Raw genomic sequence first — 17,519 nt, 5'->3', positions numbered from 1 at the left:
GTATGTATATTTATATATTTATATATATATATATATATATATATATATATATATATATATATATATATATATATATATATATATATATATATATATATATATATATATATATATATATATATATATATATATATATATATGTATATAACAATGATTATTTAAAAATAATATTAAATCCCACGGGCCGGATTTTGGATGCTGGCGGGTCAGATGCGGCCTGCGGGTCGTAGTTTGGGGACCCCTGGTTTAAGTGTTTTTTTAATGATCATCAGTGGAACATGCAGTGTGTACATGTTTAATTTATAACTGCCAAATACTAAATATAATATTTAAGTCAATAAAAGTGGATTTGAAATCACCATAACACCTATAAATACTGTATTTTGTTTTTGAAGTTTCCAATATAATTTGTTTTTTTATTTACAACGTTGACATCAACTAGTGTGCGTTGCAATATTCATTATTTAAAAACTGTTCAGGTGGGCGGTGGTTGTGATTACCAGCAGGGTCTGCATCGGGCTGCCACGTTCCTTAAAACGAACGTCGCTCGCCTACGACATACAGACGGGCACCAACACGGCGTGTTTCAGGAAGAAGTTGGCGCCCTTGCGCCATTGCAACTATTAGCCTGCTGGCTAAGCAGGAAACATGAAAAGTCGCCTCGGTGGGAATTTTGCTGGACGTCGGCGCTGAAGAACTCGACGATGAGCGACATGGGTATGCAGTAGCTCGCGAATACTCGACGGATTTTTTTGCACTTGACCCTTCTTCCGACCCCGTCCTCCCATATCGAACCAAACAGGCCTCGGCTAATCTCTGGAACGAGATAGAGTGGCGGGGTTAGTCCGGCTAACATTAGCGAGCTGTATATTAGCTTAGCTTGTTAGCATTAGCTTAGCTTGTTAGCATTAGCTTAGCTTGTTAGCATTAGCTTAGCTTGTTAGCCTTAGCCTCGCTTGTTAGCATTAGCTTAGCTCGTTAGCATTAGCTTAGCTTCTTAGCATTAGCTTAGCTTGTTAGCATTAGCTAACAAACCACCGGCGATAATTAATTGTGCACATTTGTTGAGCTAGTGCGTTTATTTATTCCGCATTCAAGAGTATTTGTAGGAGACTACATGTGTGTTTGGCTAAGTCATTGGAGATAACAATGAGGCAGAAAAGAAACGACGCGAGGGATGAGCTGTTATGTTTATGTTTGAGAGCAGGTTGAGTTACTGTGGTTAATGGATGGAGGAAAGGGACAAGCGGTAGGAAATGGATGGGTGGAATGGTAAATGGGTTGTACATGTATAGCGCTTTTCTACCTTTTTAATAAACATTTTTAGTGGTATAAGACCAGTGGTGCCCAAGCACCGGTCCGGAAAGCATTTGCTAGCGGGCCGCAGAGAAACATTAAATAATTTATAAAACACTGCATTTTCTCCGACTTAACTTTGGCCTGTCCCACTAGATCAGGGGTGTCAAACTTGTTTACATTGAGGGCTGCTTGTAACAGTAAATAATTAACAAATTTGCCTACAAATGTAAATATTTAACTTTTTTTTTTTACTCTTTACATAAGAAAAAAAGTAAATTATTTAAATTCGTAAAACCTCGCAGCTTAGTTGCCAGACTTTTACTGTAAAACATATGGTGTTATTTTATTATTATTATTATTATTACAACATATTACTTTAAATAGAAACACAGTACCGCAGTTTTATTTTATTTTGGCAAGTTTTTTACCATAATAAAATGTGGTACCGTAAAATAATCAACCGTAGATTTTACAGTAAAAAAAAACACAAAAAAAACTGACAGCTCAGACGACAGAATTTTACTGTAAAAAAACCCAAACATTGGTCGTTTTTTTCCCCAAATAAGAATATGTAAAAAAAAAAAATCCCAAAATTGTATTGTATTGTATTTGTTTTCATTGAGGGCCACACCGCAGTCATGGCTGCCATGAGAGGGCCGCTTGTAACAGTAAATAATTAACGAATTTGCCTATTAGGGCTGCAACTAACGATTAATTTGATAATCGATTAATCTGTCGATTATTACTTCGATTAATCGGTTAATAATCGGATAAAAGAGACAAACTACATTTCTATCTTTTCCAGTATTTTATTGGAAAAAAAACAGCATACTGGCACCATACTTATTGTGATTATTGTTTGTCAGCTGTTTGTACATGTTGCAGTTTAGAAATAAAGGTTTATAAAAAAAATTGCCTCTGCGCATAGCATAGATCCAACGAATCGATGACTAAATTAATCGCCAACTATTTTTATAATCGATTTTAATCGATTAGTTGTTGCAGCCCTATTGCCAATGAATCAAAATATATATATTTTTTAAATTACGTAAAGAGTAAAAAAAATCTGCCGATTTTACCACTGTTTTTGACAGAAACAAACTGGCAGCTTTGTTGCCAGTAAAATATTGTACTGTAAAATATATGGTGTGTTTTTTAAATTATTTTGCCATAATAAAATGTGGTACCGTAAAATCATGAACCGTGGATTTTACAGTAAAAAAAACTGACAGCTCAGTCGACAAAATTTTAGTGTAAAAAAACAAACAATGGTCGTTTTTTTTCCAACTTACAGTAATATGCTGTAAAAAAAAAAAAATCCTTAATTTTTACAGTAAAATCTATTGGTCATTTTTATAGTGTACAATTTGATGGATAACTTTCTTCGAAATGATAAGTTAAGCAGATATTTAAGTATTTATTTGGATTTTGACCAACAAAGTTAGATAATATAATATTTCTTGCAATATTGGACACTATTTTTTTCCCTGTCAAACTAGAAAGAAAAAAAACCTAATACTTTTAGTAAGAAAGTATGGTGTGTTTTTTTATTATTAATTGTACAACATATTTCTGTAAATAGAAACCCAGTACTGCTGTTGAATTTTATTTTGGCAACTCAGATGACAGTTTTTACCATAATAAAATGTGGTACCATAAAATCATCAACCGTGGATTTTACAGTAAAATAAGCAAAAAAAACTGACAGCTCAGACGACAGAATTGTACTGTAAAAAAAAGTTTTTTTCCCCAATTTACAGTAATATGCTGTAAAAAAAAAAAAAAAACTCCCAAAATTGTATTTGTTTTCATTGAGGGCCACACCGCAGTCATGGCTGCCATGAGAGGGCCGCTTGTAACAGTAAACAATTAACGAATTTGCCTATGAATTAAAATATTTTTTTAAAAATTACGTAAAGAGTAAAAAAAAATCTGCCTATTTTACCACTGTTTTTGACAAAAACAAACTGGCAGCTTAGTTGCCAGTAAAATATTGTACTGTAAAATATATGGTGTTTTTTAAAAATTATTTTGCCATAATAAAATGTGGTACCGTAAAATCATGAACCGTGGGTTTTACAGTAAAAAAAAACCTGACAGCTCAGTCGACAGAATTTTAGTGTAAAAAAACAAACATTGGTTGTTTTTTCCCCAACTTACAGTAATATGCTGTAAAAAAAACTCCCCAAATTTTACAGTAAAATCTATTGGTCATTTTTATAGTGTACAATTTGATGGATAACATGCTTCGAAATGATAAGTTAAGCAGATATTTAAGTATTTATTTGGATTTTGACCAACAAAGTTAGATAATATAATATTTCTTGCAATATTGGACACTATTTTTTTTCCTGTCAAACTAGAAAAAAAACCTTATACCCTTAGTAAGAAAGTAGAGAGTATGGTGGGGTTTTTTTTCATTATTATTATTTTTACAACATATTTCTGTAAATAGAAACACAGTACCGCTGTTTAATTTTATTTTGGCTACTCAGATGCCAGTTTTTTACCATAATAAAATGTGCTACCGTAAAATCATCAACCGTGGATTTTACTGTAAAAAACAAACAAAAAAAAACTGACAGCTCAGACGACAGAATTTTACTGTAAAAAAACAAACATTGGTCGTAAAAAAAAAACTCCCAAAATTATATTTGTTTTCATTGAGGGCCACACCGCAGTCATGGCTGCCATGAGAGGGCCGCTTGTAACAGTAAACAATTAACAAATTTGCCTATGAATTAATATATATACCATTTTTTTTACGTAAAGAGTAAAAAAAATCTGCCGATTTTACCACTGTTTTTTACAGAAACAAACTGGCAGCTTAGTTACCAGTAAAATATTGTACTGTAAAATACACGGTGTTTTTTAAAATTATTATTTTTAAAACATATTACTGTAAATGGAAATACAGTACAGCTGTTTAATTTTATTTTGGCAACTCAGCTGCCAGTTTTTTACCATAATAAAATGTGGTACCATAAAATCATCAACCGTGGATTTTACAGTAAAAAAAACAAAAAAAAACTGACAGCTCAGTCGACTTAATTTTATTGTAAAAAACAAACAAACATTTGTCGTTTTTTTTCCAACTTACAGTAATATACTGTAAAAAAAACAAAACTCCCAAAATCTATTTATTTGGATTTTGACCAACAAAGTTAGAAAATATAATATTTTTTGCAATACAATTTTTTTTTTACCCTGTCAAACTAGAAAAAAAAACCCTAATACTTTTTAGTAGAAAAATAAGAAAGCAAAGAAAGAAAATAGAAGGTATTTTATTGAAAACATTATTTCCAGGCTCTTGCGGGCCACATAAAATGACGTGGAGGGCCAAATCTGGCCCCCGGGCCTTGAGTTTGACACCTGTGCACTAGAAACACCAATGAGCTTGTTTATAGATGTACAATAAAACTCCTCATGGGAAGTTGCCATTTGTTATAATGCTGTGACATGATACAATGCACATTAAATAACATATCAGACAGAAAAGTGATAGATTGTAGCCAAAGGCTGATTTCCATCTGCATCTCATCGCAAATAAACACTAATTCAGCGTTATAGTGAGTTGTATTTTTTATGCACTTATTCTTGCTGTATTTATTTACAAGTGGAAAGCCGGTCCATGAAAATAATGCCTACATTAAACCGGTACGTGGTGCAAAAAAGGTTGGGGACCACTGAGATAAACAATGGGCTGGATTGAGTTGTATAAAAAAACGTTTAGTGAACACATAATATAATAATAATTTAACATATATTTAAAGTTTTTTGTTCTGTCTGTTTGAAGAATTTAGTGTTCCCCTGTCATCACTGGCCCTCCTGGTGCCACCACTGCGGCTGATGTCAGCTGGGATGTGGGAAGTGGTTCGCCAGAGGAACATTAAGCACTATGGGAAGCTGGAAGAGTTCGTATCCATGGTTACGGATGCGGTTCCTGACCTCATGAGCAAGAGAGAGGGGAGACTGTTGTCGCTCGGCCTGAGGGCCAGGGTAAGGAAAAGGAAACGCTTGAATATACTTTGTATTATCGACATATTTGTACTATCGACGTGCTCTGTCGGAAAAACAGGAAATTATACGCCCATTGTTTAGGTATGTGGTAGGGGTGTAACGATTCGATTCGAAATCATAATTTGATGTTGCGATACTTTTCAGGGACGATATTAGTTTATTTACGACAAACCATTCAGTGAGTTGAAATCGATTCAGTAACTTTTTAGCAAAAAAGTATTGTTAGGAAGTTAGATATATTTGAATCATGGATACAAATGAGCAAGTAAACAACAATTAATTGCCAATGCATTTACATCTTATTTAAATAAAGTGTAACCAACACTTTAAATTAACAAGAGGATACCTTTTCTGCTCTTACTTTCAGTATTCAAAAAATGTTCAATACAAGCACCAGTGTTTCCCATAAACTGCCAAGATACCTGTGGTGGTGGGGGCGTGGCCATGGGCGTGGTCACCATGACATCATCGATTAATTTGCATAATTTACTACAATGATTTGATTTTCTCTAAAAAGGCTCAAAAAATGTATACTTACTAATTAATAATAACAGTTTTGTTTTACACGTCCATCCATCCATCCATTTTACATTATAATTACTACACTTTATGTACATATTTATATACAGATTTGAACAATAAGTTATTCACTGAAATATATTTATTAATTGTGGTTCTTACAAAAAATATATCTTATAAAATAAAAAAGCTAAAATGTCTCAAAGCTCTGCCCCTTTAATTAGTGCATACTAAATAATTTAACTTTAGCCTACTACTACAACCATATTATTTACCAGCAACATAAAGTGAAACAGAGGCAGAGGTGTCCTGCCACAGTCAGTAACAAATAAACAGAAAACAGTAGTAGTGGTAGATAGACACAGAGCTTCATCAAACATCTGATCCACTGAACAAAGAGCTCCAAAAATCTTGAACTTTAGACTGCCATCAGTTTTACTCCCTACACTTAACCATGTGTTTCCTACTGCCTGCAGACTTTGCACCCTTTGTTATATACACATGTTGTGTTTCTAATATAAATACATTTAATAAAGTCAAATACAAATAAGGCAACAAGAGAAGTATCCTACACTTCTTTTGTAAAGTAAATCTGAACAGCCGATATGGGCATCTACATCAACTATATGATTTTTTTTTTTATTTGTGGTAGACGTAATTCTTTCGTGGCGGGCCGCCACAAATAAATTAATGTGTGGGAAACCTTGAGTACATTAACCAACATTTTAGCAGTAGATTTATCTGCTACTTTATACGTATCAGTGTTGGCGCTAGGAACTTTCAAAATGGGGTCCCAGGGACCCCATCAAGCTTATTAACTACGGTGCGGACTAGGGATTTCCCGATCCGATATTTGGATCGGATCGGCCGCCGATATTTGCCAAAAAATGCGTATCGGCAAGGCATGGGAAAATGCCGATCCAGATCCAGTTTTTTAGAACGCACAGATCCGTGTTTTAGAACGCACAGATTTAAATAATACATTCCACTTTTCTGCTGCTCCCTAATTTTCGTTCCGCATTTCCCAGCACACCTTCAACACATCCACAGGTCTGTGTCCTAACCGTTAAGACGGCCATGTGAATTAAAAGTTACCGGTAAAAATGTCAGCTGTCTCTGTGCGATATAGAAAATGACTATATCGTGATATTCGAGTATACGTTCTCACGCAGTTGCTTTTAGCTGCTGGCATTACACGACAGGCTCTTCCCACTCCTTCTTGTGTCTGCTTCTCACAGACAGCAAGCGCACCTTCTACATACGTCACATACTGTCACGTCATACGTCACATACATATACGCACTCTCACAGCGGAGAGGTAGCAGCATGGCTAACGTTAGCTGTGATGCTAGCGTAGCCGTGTGAGCGGTAATAATGAAGGAAGAATTAATTAATCCCCAAGAAAAACAGCAGGGGGTCCATCGTCTGGCGGTGGTTTGGCTTCAAGTGGGAATATGTCGAACAGACAACCGTAATTTGTCAAGTGTGGGGCAAAAGCGTTGCTATAAAAAGTAGCTTTACTGCTAATATGTAGCATCATTTGAAAAGTCCCCTGCTAGAAAATGAAGAGTGTTTGAAACTCCGCACGTCAACATCTCCGTTGTGTATTATTCAAACTCACCTACCGTATTTTCCGCACCATAAGGCGCCCCGCCCCGCGTGTTGTAAGCCGCACCTTCAATGAGTGGCATATTTCAAAACTTTGTTTACCTATTAGCCGCCCCGTGTTATTAGCCGCACCTATGCTACGCTAAAGGGAATGTCAAAAAAACAGTCAGATAGGTCAGTCAAACTTTAATAATATATTACAAACCAGCGTTCTAACAACTCTGTTCACTCCCAAAATGTAATGTGCAAATGTGCAATCACAAAAATAGTAACACTCAAAATAGTGCAGAGCAATAGCAACATCAATAACTCAACGTTGCTCGAACGTTAATGTCACACAACACACAAAATAAACATTTAAAGCTTACTTTCTGAAGTTATTACTCATCCATAAATCACTCGAATTCTTCTTCTTCGGTGTGCTTCACTTGTTTTTTGACACCATCAGGGATGTGGACGCGCATGCAGTCATAGATCAACAGGAACGGCGCTGCGTGAAAAATGTCACCCGGTCTCTTCGCGTAAACGTCTATCAACCACTCGCTCATCTTTTCTTCATCCATCCATCCCTTCGAGTTAGCTTTTATGATGACGCCGGCTGGAAAGTTCTCTTTTGGCAAGGTCTTCCTTTTGAATATCACCGTAGGTGGAAGTTTCTGGCCGTTAGCATGGCAAGCTAGAACCACAGTAGGACGACTTCTCATTCCCTGTGGTGCGAATATTCACCGTACGTGCTCCCGTTGTATCCACAGTGCGGTTCACATGAATATCAAAAGTCAGTGGAACCTTGTACGCGTGTCTCTTAGTAGGAGACATTTTGTGGTCTTTACAGAAACACACAAATGAAATGAAACATAATATCCGCGCGCTTCTTCTTCTACGGGGGCGGGTGCTCACCTTGGCGGTTGCTTACAGTAGAAGAAGAAGCAGCGCTTCCTCTTCTATGGGGGCGGTTGCTTACCGTAGAAGAAGAAGCGCTTCCTCTTTTACAGGGAAAAAATATGGCGGCTGTTTACCGTAGTTGCGAGACCTAAACTTTATGAAAATAAATATTAATATTAATCCATATATAAGGCGCACCGGGTTATTAGCCGCACTGTCTGCTTTTGAGAAAAATTGTGGTTTTTAGGTGCGGCTTATGGTGCGGAAAATACGGTAATTCAGCTGGCTAGTTGTTATCAAGAGTACTAAAACCCTTTTCAACATGAATCTGACAACTAAGTAGGCTAAATAACTTTAAACTTTAATACATGCTCAGATAAGGCCAGTATCGGCCGGTATCGGATCGGAAGTGCAAAAACAACATCGGTATCGGATCGGAAGTGCAAAAACCTGGATCGGGACATCCCTAGTGCGGACTACAATTGCCGATGCGCGCAAATTTTCAAGACTTATGCAGATCCCAAATACACTTCAGCAGGTACCAATAGGTAAGAAAAGTTGGTTTTGCATAATATTGCGAAACAAAACGCAGATAGTGTCTCCTAATAGGTGTCATTTTGGGGTCCTTTTACACACAACATAATAATAACTGTATGTTGAAGCACAGTACGTCTGACTATGGTAGCCATAGTGCTCCGCGTTCCATCAAGCAGTGCAGCTTCATAGCTTACAAAAGTCGCACTAAAACATTTTGACAGTTTTTTGAGTGTTGTGTGTAATGTTCTATATTCTCAATGAAACAAAGTTTTGGTGTTGCTTGCTTATGGGTACTTGCTAACGTCATCTATAGAACAGGTGTCAACCTACAGTCCACACGTATCTCTTATGTGTGACTGCCATCTACTGGTCACACTTTTCCTTACACCATGTACCAAATAAAATTGCTTCAAGCACAACCAGAATTAATACGAAAGTAAGTCGATTTTTGAGAAAATGAAAGGATTTTAAATGTGCCTTAAGGTTTGAAAAATATGGTACATAATGTAATAAAAGAGTTGTTGTTTTTTTAAAATGCCTTTAATATAGTAATGCTTAGTTTTGTTTAAAAAAAAATTTTGAAACTGTGTTTAACACCTTTTTTAACACATTCAGTGGGGACTTACTTAAATGTACAATATTGTATTTTAATTTTCCAACGTCACTTTAAAGAATATGTACATTTTCACCAGACCACTCTGGAATTGTTGCGTTCTGAGCATCCCGAAGATCTGAAAGCTGTTGAGACTCACCTTAACAGGATCCGATCTTCTTGCATCGAGGAGGTGAGTCAAACCAGTGAGTTTTTTTTTTTTAATATAGTCTGTTATTCCACCATTACTGACTGCCAGTCTGTGTTCTGCCATCTAGACGAATGATCCTGTGATTGAAGCACCCGAGGCTAACTTCATGAAGCTAGTACAGGGCCTCATTGAAGACACGGATGGAAGAGAACATTTCCTCAAGGTAGACTGAACTGTTAACAAAAGGTTTTGTTTTGGAGAAGTGATATTTCAATATTAATAAGAATGAAACACTAAAGAACAGGACAGAAATGTTACGCTACCCTATACGGTCTCTTAACAGTTAACGTAAACAACATACCCTCAAGTGTTAGTATTGATTTTCCCCATTTAAAGAATACCTGAAATAGAAAAATAACCCAAGATCTGCCTTCACCTTTATCACACTTCACTGTATGAAGTGTGATAAATGTCTAAATGTGACAATATTTTGCCACATTTACCGTTGTTAATGGTCATTGTGAAAGAGACCAAACTGAAAAAATACAGACTAAGAAGCAAGTAAGTGAGTTTGTGCACAACAAAATGTCTGAAATCAAGGTAAAAAAAAAAGTTTTGGTATTGTTAGGCCAATTTTCTTAGAATCTATCAAGATATATTACTTAAAATAATCTGCCAACAGTGCAAGGAAATCTGTCGTAAAATGTTTTGCATGTGTTTTGCCTACCATTCACAATCTTTATGCAAGACAAGCACACATGGTTTTCTTTTTTTTAATGCCTTATAACTCATAAACGATAGCAAAAGTCAGCTAACAATGTAGCTAAAGGAATTTGCTCCGTTCCGCTTATAAAGCGCTTTAAAAAAAAACCCTCCATCAACATTTTATACACACTGTAAGTATATATGTAACATATATATGTTGTATATATACAGTATGTTCTTAAGATAATTTGTATTTGCTTTTTCAATGTATATTTTACCTCTGTTTTAAATGTTATTTTTTAGTCTGCCCTTTGCCTGTATTTCTCTGTGGTGTACAGCCCTTTTTTCTTCAACTGTGGTTGTTTTTAAAGGGCTTTATAAATAGAGTTGGTGTGGTATGGTGATGTAGTAACAGGCACATTCATAATAACATGTAATATTTACGTATTTGTCTCCTTTTAAGCATTCGGCGGTGTATTATGCATCACAACTGTCACTTTTCCTTTCAACTACACCTACTCAGCGGCCTAGTGGTAAGAGTGTCCGCCCTGAGATCGGTAGGTTGTGAGTTCAAACCCCGGCCGAGTCATACCAAAGACTTTAAAAATGGGATCCATTACCTCCCTGCTTGTCACTCAGCATCAAGGGTTAGAATTGGGGGTTAAATCACCAAAACGATTCCCGGGCACGGCCACCGCTGCTGCTCACTGCTCCCCTCACCCCCTAGGGGGTGAACTAGGGGATGGGTCAAATGCAGAGGTCAAATTTCACCACACCTAGTGTGAGTGTGACAATCATTGGTACTTTAACTACTAATCATGCAGACTTCATGAGCGCCAACATAGACTACTTTGAAACAAAATGATTATCCAGAAACCTTATATTTTTGAGCCTGAACATAAGGAGGATGAGGTACACGTTTTAGAAGCTGTGTGATAAACAGATCCAGCAAGTAACACTATTGTCACATGCTAAACAAGAAATACAAAACAATCACTTGCAGAACAATGTCTGCTCTCACTTGGATGCCAAATGATGGGATGCTTACAGCTATCTGTTTAGATAAAGAATTAATCATAAAAAAACCCCCAAAACAAGCGTCTTTCTGTATCTTTCACGCCATCTCCTGGTCTCAATTAAATGTCAAAGTCTACCAACTTCTCGGTTTATGGCCACAACCTTCTACTACACAAGTGAGAGGCATGATTTTTAATCTACAATTAACTTTCACCAGCTCAGAGGAGATGTAGCAACTCACCGGTACAGTATGTCCATTGCTGCATAAGCGAGTTAGCTCTCTGTGTTCAATGTACTGCTAAAAGTACTTTCTCAGCGTTAGCGCTTATAATAACAATATGGCTAATACTTGGTAATATGCCAGTCACAAGATGTAAATGGAGTATTGTTGGTGTTTTTTTTAATGTTTTGTTAAAGGGTTTTATGGGCGCAATAGACGTAATGACTCCCATTAGCTTCATTTTTTTAGCCACCTCGTATTTGCCATATATTACAACTTAAAATACATAAAAAAGAAAAACATATGTGTTTTTGACTTACATAGGAATTGTGAATGATAGGCAAAATTCCCTCCAAAATGTGTGGCTCTCCTCTTATTTAGAGTACGACAGTGCCCCCAAAAGGGACAAGCGGTAGAAAATGGATGGATGGACAGTGGTACCTTAACTTGCTACTACTACTTATTAGCTTAAAGTCCAAATAATTTGATTGCTGACCTGTTCAAGTTCCCAATGTCCAATAATTGTATAGAAAATAGGGATTGCGAATTAGGCTACCACCCTAAATTAGTACTGCATACAAATATTAATAGGACTGGTCTGTGACGTTTTGGTCACTTTTTGGTCACACAATTGTACAATTGGAAAAATAAGTATATGATTTCCTGCAAAAAGATTTTTTTACCTCCCTAAAATAATTGTGTAGGTTTATGTTAACAAAAAGAGACAGGATATCAGCAAAACATCCCATAATGGCATAGTATAACTCAACTTCCTTTTTTAATAAATTCCTGTCTTGTCCTCTTTATCCAGACCCTTACCTAAATATACTGGATTCTTCCTTGGTCCATGTACCAACTCTCTACAAAGTTTGTTGGAAATAAGTTAGATATCTGTAATCATGCCAATCATAAATGTAATTTTACTGTATTTCCCATTTTATTGCCATAAAAAATGACATTATTGGTGAAAATGTCTCATCCTTTTTATGCAACAGAACGTGTTTCCGGTGGAGTACGGTCCTGACTTTGACACAGCACTGGAGACACTGGTTTGTGAATTCTTTACCAGACTGGAGGAGCTCCTGCCAATACCAGATTTCAAGCAGGTACATAATAAACATCTGCGAGACAGAAGCAATTAATAAAAGCGGCTTAAAATAGGGCTGCACGATTTAGAAAAAAAACCTAACTGTGATTTTTTTTTTCTCTTCAAAATTGCGATTTGATTTGCGATTTTTATATTTCATACATAAATCTGCAAAATTAATTGTACAGAAAGGTATCGAAATACATTTTAGTACCGGTACCAAAATATTGGTATCAGGACAACACTAGTTCATAGTTAATATTGCATATAGGGACGGCGTGGCGAAGTTGATAGAGTGGCTGTGCCAGCAATCGGAGTGTTGCTGGTTACTGGGGTTCAATTCCCACCTTCTACCTTCCTAGTCACGTCCGTTGTGTCCTTGGGCAAGACACTTCACCCTTTGCCTCTGATGGCTGCTGGTTAGCGCCTTGCATGGCAGCTCCCGCCATCAGTGTGTGAATGTGTGTGTGAATGGGTAAATGTGGAAATACTGTCAAAGCGCTTTGAGTACCTCGAAGGTAGAAAAGCGCTATACAAGTATAACCCATTTATCATTTATATCCAACATTCTTTATTGTTATTTAATCCTACTGTTAAATAAATATAAAAAATACAGTTCCATTCTGTTTATTAAAGTGGTCTGTAATAACGGGTTGTAAAAAAAATTCAGATTACCGTGTTTTTCGGAGTATAAATCGCTCCGCAGTATAAATCGCCGAAAATGCATAATAAAGAATTAAAAAACATATATATAAGTCGCATTTTTGGGGGAAATTTATTTGATAAAATCCAACACCAAGAATAGACATTTGAAAGGCAATTTAAAATAAATAAAGAATAGTGAACAACAGGCTGAATAAGTGTACGTTATATGAGGCATAAATAACCAACTGAGAACGTGCCTGGTATGTTAACGTAACATATTATGGTAAGAGTCATTCAAATAACTATAACATATAGAACATGCTATACGTTTACCAAACAATCTTTCACTCCTAATCACTAAATCCCATGAAATCTTATACGTCTAGTCTCTTACGTGAATGAGCTAAATAATATTATTTGATATTTTACGGTAATGTGTTAATAATTTCACACACAAGTCGCTCCTGAGTATAAGTCGCACCCCCGGCCAAACTATGAAAAAAACTGCGACTTATAGTCCGAAAAATAAGGTAATTGCAATTTTTGTTTGTAACAAAAGTTAATTGATTTTAAAAAATCTAATTTTTCTTTTATTTTGGGTCTGGTTTAAAGTGTAAAAACCCTTTTTCCATGCCTTGTTTTAGACTGCATCTTGGCTCAGTGCTGCCCCCTCCGTGCTTGAGGAGTACATGCAGTGTGTATCCAACGGAGATGACCTCAAATTTCTTCTCCAGAGCAAGCAGTGTCACGGAAAATTGGCCAAAAATACTGTCGGTAAGTTCTCGTAATTATTGCCAGTAAAAAGATCTAAGTGTCTCGCTCCATGTTTCAATGCTTATTTTCCTCCACACAGCTCCATTTCAGTCAGATGATCTTCTCATCCCCTCGCTGTCTCTGCCCCCCTCCCTGGAAGTGGCCATTGCGTCCCATCCGAGTGCTTGTGATGACGTCAGCAACGTTCCTCAGATAGTCATGTTTGACGAAGAGATGTCCACGAACCCTTCCACGTCCACCGACTTCCCGGATTCGCCAAAAAGAGAAACAGACATGTCGCCGTCTCCCTGCCGCGGACAGCAGTCCGGAACGCACAAGTGTCCCGAGTGTGGCAAATGCTTCAAGCATCACTCGGTCCTGGCGGAGCACCAGCGAGTCCACAGCGGTCTGCAGCCGTACAACTGCTCAGAGTGCGGGCGGGCTTTCAGGACGGCCACGCTGCTCGCCGGCCACCGGCTGCGCAAATGCAAGAACGCCGCGTACCTGTGCATAAAATGCGGCAACAGTTTCCCCACCTCTCTGGACAAATTCCGACACCACTGTCCGAAACGGGGCCGCAGCTACGACTGCGTGCACTGCCGGAAGACTTTCCAGAAGTCCAGCAGCCTAAAGGAGCACCTTCTCACGCACGTCCAGAGCCGTCTTTTCAAGTGCAGCCACTGCGGCGAAGGTTTTGCGGGCATCGGCGACCTGAAGTACCATCAGCAGGTGGATCACGACAAACCCTATCAGTGCAAGCAATGTCGGAAGAGCTTCATCTCCTCCAAGTGTCTGGTGAAGCATCAACAACGCCACGATGAGTTCGGCGAAACGGAGGCAGCCAAGTTACTGAGTAGAGGTAAACACAGGAAAAGCGGCGGCGCCCATCGGATTTCCTCGTTGTCTCTGTCGATCTCCTCAAGGAAACTGACCATCAAATCGGCCTACCCTCGGGGACGAGTCACCCACAACTGTCCGCTCTGCGGAAGGAGCTTCAAGTACCGGTTCGAGTTTCTCGAGCACCAGAGGTTCCACACGGCCGTGAAGCCCTACAAGTGCTCGCAGTGCGGCAAAGCCTTCCGCACCGAGACTCACCTCTCGGGACACAGGAAGAGGAAGTGCAAGAACGCCGCCCACGTTTGCACCAAGTGCGGCTGCCAGTTCCGATCCTTGCACGAGCGCGTCCGGCACCAGTGTGTGCAGTTGCTGACCAAATACGAATGCTCGCACTGCGGGAAGGCCTTCAAGATGGCCCACCTGCTGAGGAACCATCAGATGACTGAGCACCAGCTTCCCTACAGCCCCAACCACCGCTTCAGGTGCCGGTACTGCGACGAGACGTTTCCCGGGATCAGCGAGCTCAAGTACCATCAACGCGTCGACCACGAGAAGCCGTACCAGTGCCAGGAGTGCGGCAAGTGCTTCCTGTCCGAAAAGTGCTTGTCCAACCACGAGCTGCGCCACAACGACGACCGGCCGGAGAGCTGCCTGGTGTGCGGCCGCGGCTTCCGGAACCGCTACGACCTGAAGCAGCACATGCGCACTCACACGGGGGAGCGTCCTTACCAGTGCACGCACTGCGCCCAGTGCTTCTCCACGGCGGGGGGCCTGAGGAGCCACACCCGGGTCCACACCGGCGAGAAGCCCCACGTCTGCCCGGACTGCGGCAAGGCCTTCTCGCAGATGGGCGCTATGCGCACCCACAGGCTCACGCACACCGGCGAGAGGCCGTTCAAGTGCACGGTGTGCGGCAAGGGCTTCACCATGGCCCACAAGGTGACCGTGCACATGCGCGTCCACACCGGGGAGCGGCCGTACGTGTGCTCCCAGTGCGGGAAAGCCTTCTCGGACGGCAGCGTACTCAAGCAGCACATGCTCAACCACTCGGGGGTGAGGCCGTTCCACTGCCAGATCTGTCCTAAAACGTACACTTGCCTGAACCACCTCCGGCGGCACCTGAAAAGCCACTCCAGCATCAACTGACTCTTGCCAGAAAAAAGCTCCAAAATGCTCTGCAAAAAGACTACCAACTTTTTTTTCTCCCCTCCAATCATGTTTATTATTTCTGAGAGACACCATTAGGTCACGCCCGGTCATCAAACCAAAAGTAAAACACCGCGAGGGACATTTCTATCTGCAAATATCAGCTGTCGTCGTGTGAAAACCGAATTGTCTTCAATTCTTTTTCTATTCCTATTATGTTTGCTGACTTTGTGAGATTTAAATTAAATGACCTCAATTCCACTTTTTGTGTGACTTCACTTTTCTTCCAGGGGAAAACCAGACTAAGCTATTCTCCATCCGTACACCAGAGGGCAGCAGCTGTACGTGTAGTGTCTATCAGCTGGAATCAGGAGGACCACGACTTTGTTTATCCTTAAATGACCTGCTCGTCTTTTTATCTCCCCTGCAAGACATTTGAACGATGGGCAAGTTCGTCTAAATTATTTCCTGCCATTACATTTGCTGGGTCTGGAATCTTGATTGGCCTGCAATTTCCTGGAATCTGTAATCTGTCAGGAGGAGCAACCATTTTTTGTTTTATAACGGCACAACTATTCCCATCAGTTTGTGTATTAACTCACGAGACAATGAACCTTTAGTCTTAGAACCGATTTGCAAGTTAATCTCTTCCATCTGTGTTGGCCTTCATGGTTTTATTGTAACCAAAAAAAAACATGATCTCAGTTTTTCCCCTTGTTTGATGCATAAGTTCCACAGTCCAGTAGTTACTTTTGAATAATTATTTCATCATTTTCTAACCTAATCCCCATTTATCCTAAAAGTGGTTCTGTGTTCTTCAGCCCGTTTGACATCTTTTCCTCTCCCTCTGAGTCAGAGTTGCTACTAGTTCTGTCAACTTTGTGTCCAGATCCTGTGGAAACTGACTGTGTGTGCCAAAGAAACCTCCTCCAGAAGTATTTGCATGTTGGCCTACATGTGTTGAGGACTGATCTCGACTTTTGAGGGTATGTGTTCTTTGTTCGTTCAGGGTGGTGATGGCCATGACTGATCTCACGGCCGGGCGTCGTTAGGCTAGTGAAGCCTAACTTTTTCCACCAAGGGCCGCTTACTGACAAGCCATTTTGATATTCTTTATTCTATAAAAGAAAATGCTAAAAACATACAGTTGTGGTCAAAAGTGTACATACAGTTGTGCTCATAGGTTTACATACCCTGGGAGAATTTATGATTTCTTGGATGATAACACAAAAGCCTTTCTTCCACTCATGCTTAATGGTTGTGTGAAGCTATTTATTGGCAAACAACTGTTTACTCTTTTTAAATCAAAATTACAAAAGAAAGTACCCAAATGACCCTGATCAAAAGTTTACATACCCCAGTTACTTTGATCTGATAACATGCACAAAAGTTGACACAAACAGGTTTGAATGGCTAATCAAGGTTCCAATCCTCACCTGTACATTCATTTGTTTGTAATTAATGTGTGTGTGTATAAAAGGTCAGTGAGTTTCTGGGCTTC

At 39.1% G+C, this 17,519-nt stretch overlaps 1 protein-coding gene across 1 annotated transcript; it reads left to right on the top strand.

Annotated features, from left to right (window-relative positions):
• Nucleotides 1–504: 504 nt before the first annotated feature.
• LOC133665091 (zinc finger protein 345-like) lies at nt 505–16,279 on the top strand. Its single transcript, XM_062070286.1, has 7 exons — nt 505–717; nt 5,096–5,298; nt 9,558–9,650; nt 9,736–9,831; nt 12,546–12,656; nt 13,927–14,056; nt 14,136–16,279. The coding sequence occupies exons 1-7, from the start codon at nt 705–707 to the stop codon at nt 16,016–16,018; spliced, it is 2,529 nt and encodes an 842-aa protein (XP_061926270.1). The 5' UTR covers nt 505–704; the 3' UTR covers nt 16,019–16,279.
• The last annotated feature ends 1,240 nt before the right edge of the window (nt 16,280–17,519 follow it).

Source organism: Entelurus aequoreus, linkage group LG14 (assembly GCF_033978785.1).
Source record: "Entelurus aequoreus isolate RoL-2023_Sb linkage group LG14, RoL_Eaeq_v1.1, whole genome shotgun sequence".
Taxonomy (NCBI): domain Eukaryota; kingdom Metazoa; phylum Chordata; class Actinopteri; order Syngnathiformes; family Syngnathidae; genus Entelurus; species Entelurus aequoreus.
The sequence above is the reverse complement of the archived record's forward strand: the minus strand, read 5'-3'. Positions and strand labels throughout refer to the sequence as shown.

Coding starts and splice junctions, on each gene's coding strand:
- LOC133665091 (XM_062070286.1), top strand. Junction 5,299..9,557: donor CGCTCGGCCTGAGGGCCAGG/GTAAGGAAAAGG, acceptor CATTTTCACCAG/ACCACTCTGGAATTGTTGCG. Junction 9,651..9,735: donor GATCTTCTTGCATCGAGGAG/GTGAGTCAAACC, acceptor TCTGCCATCTAG/ACGAATGATCCTGTGATTGA.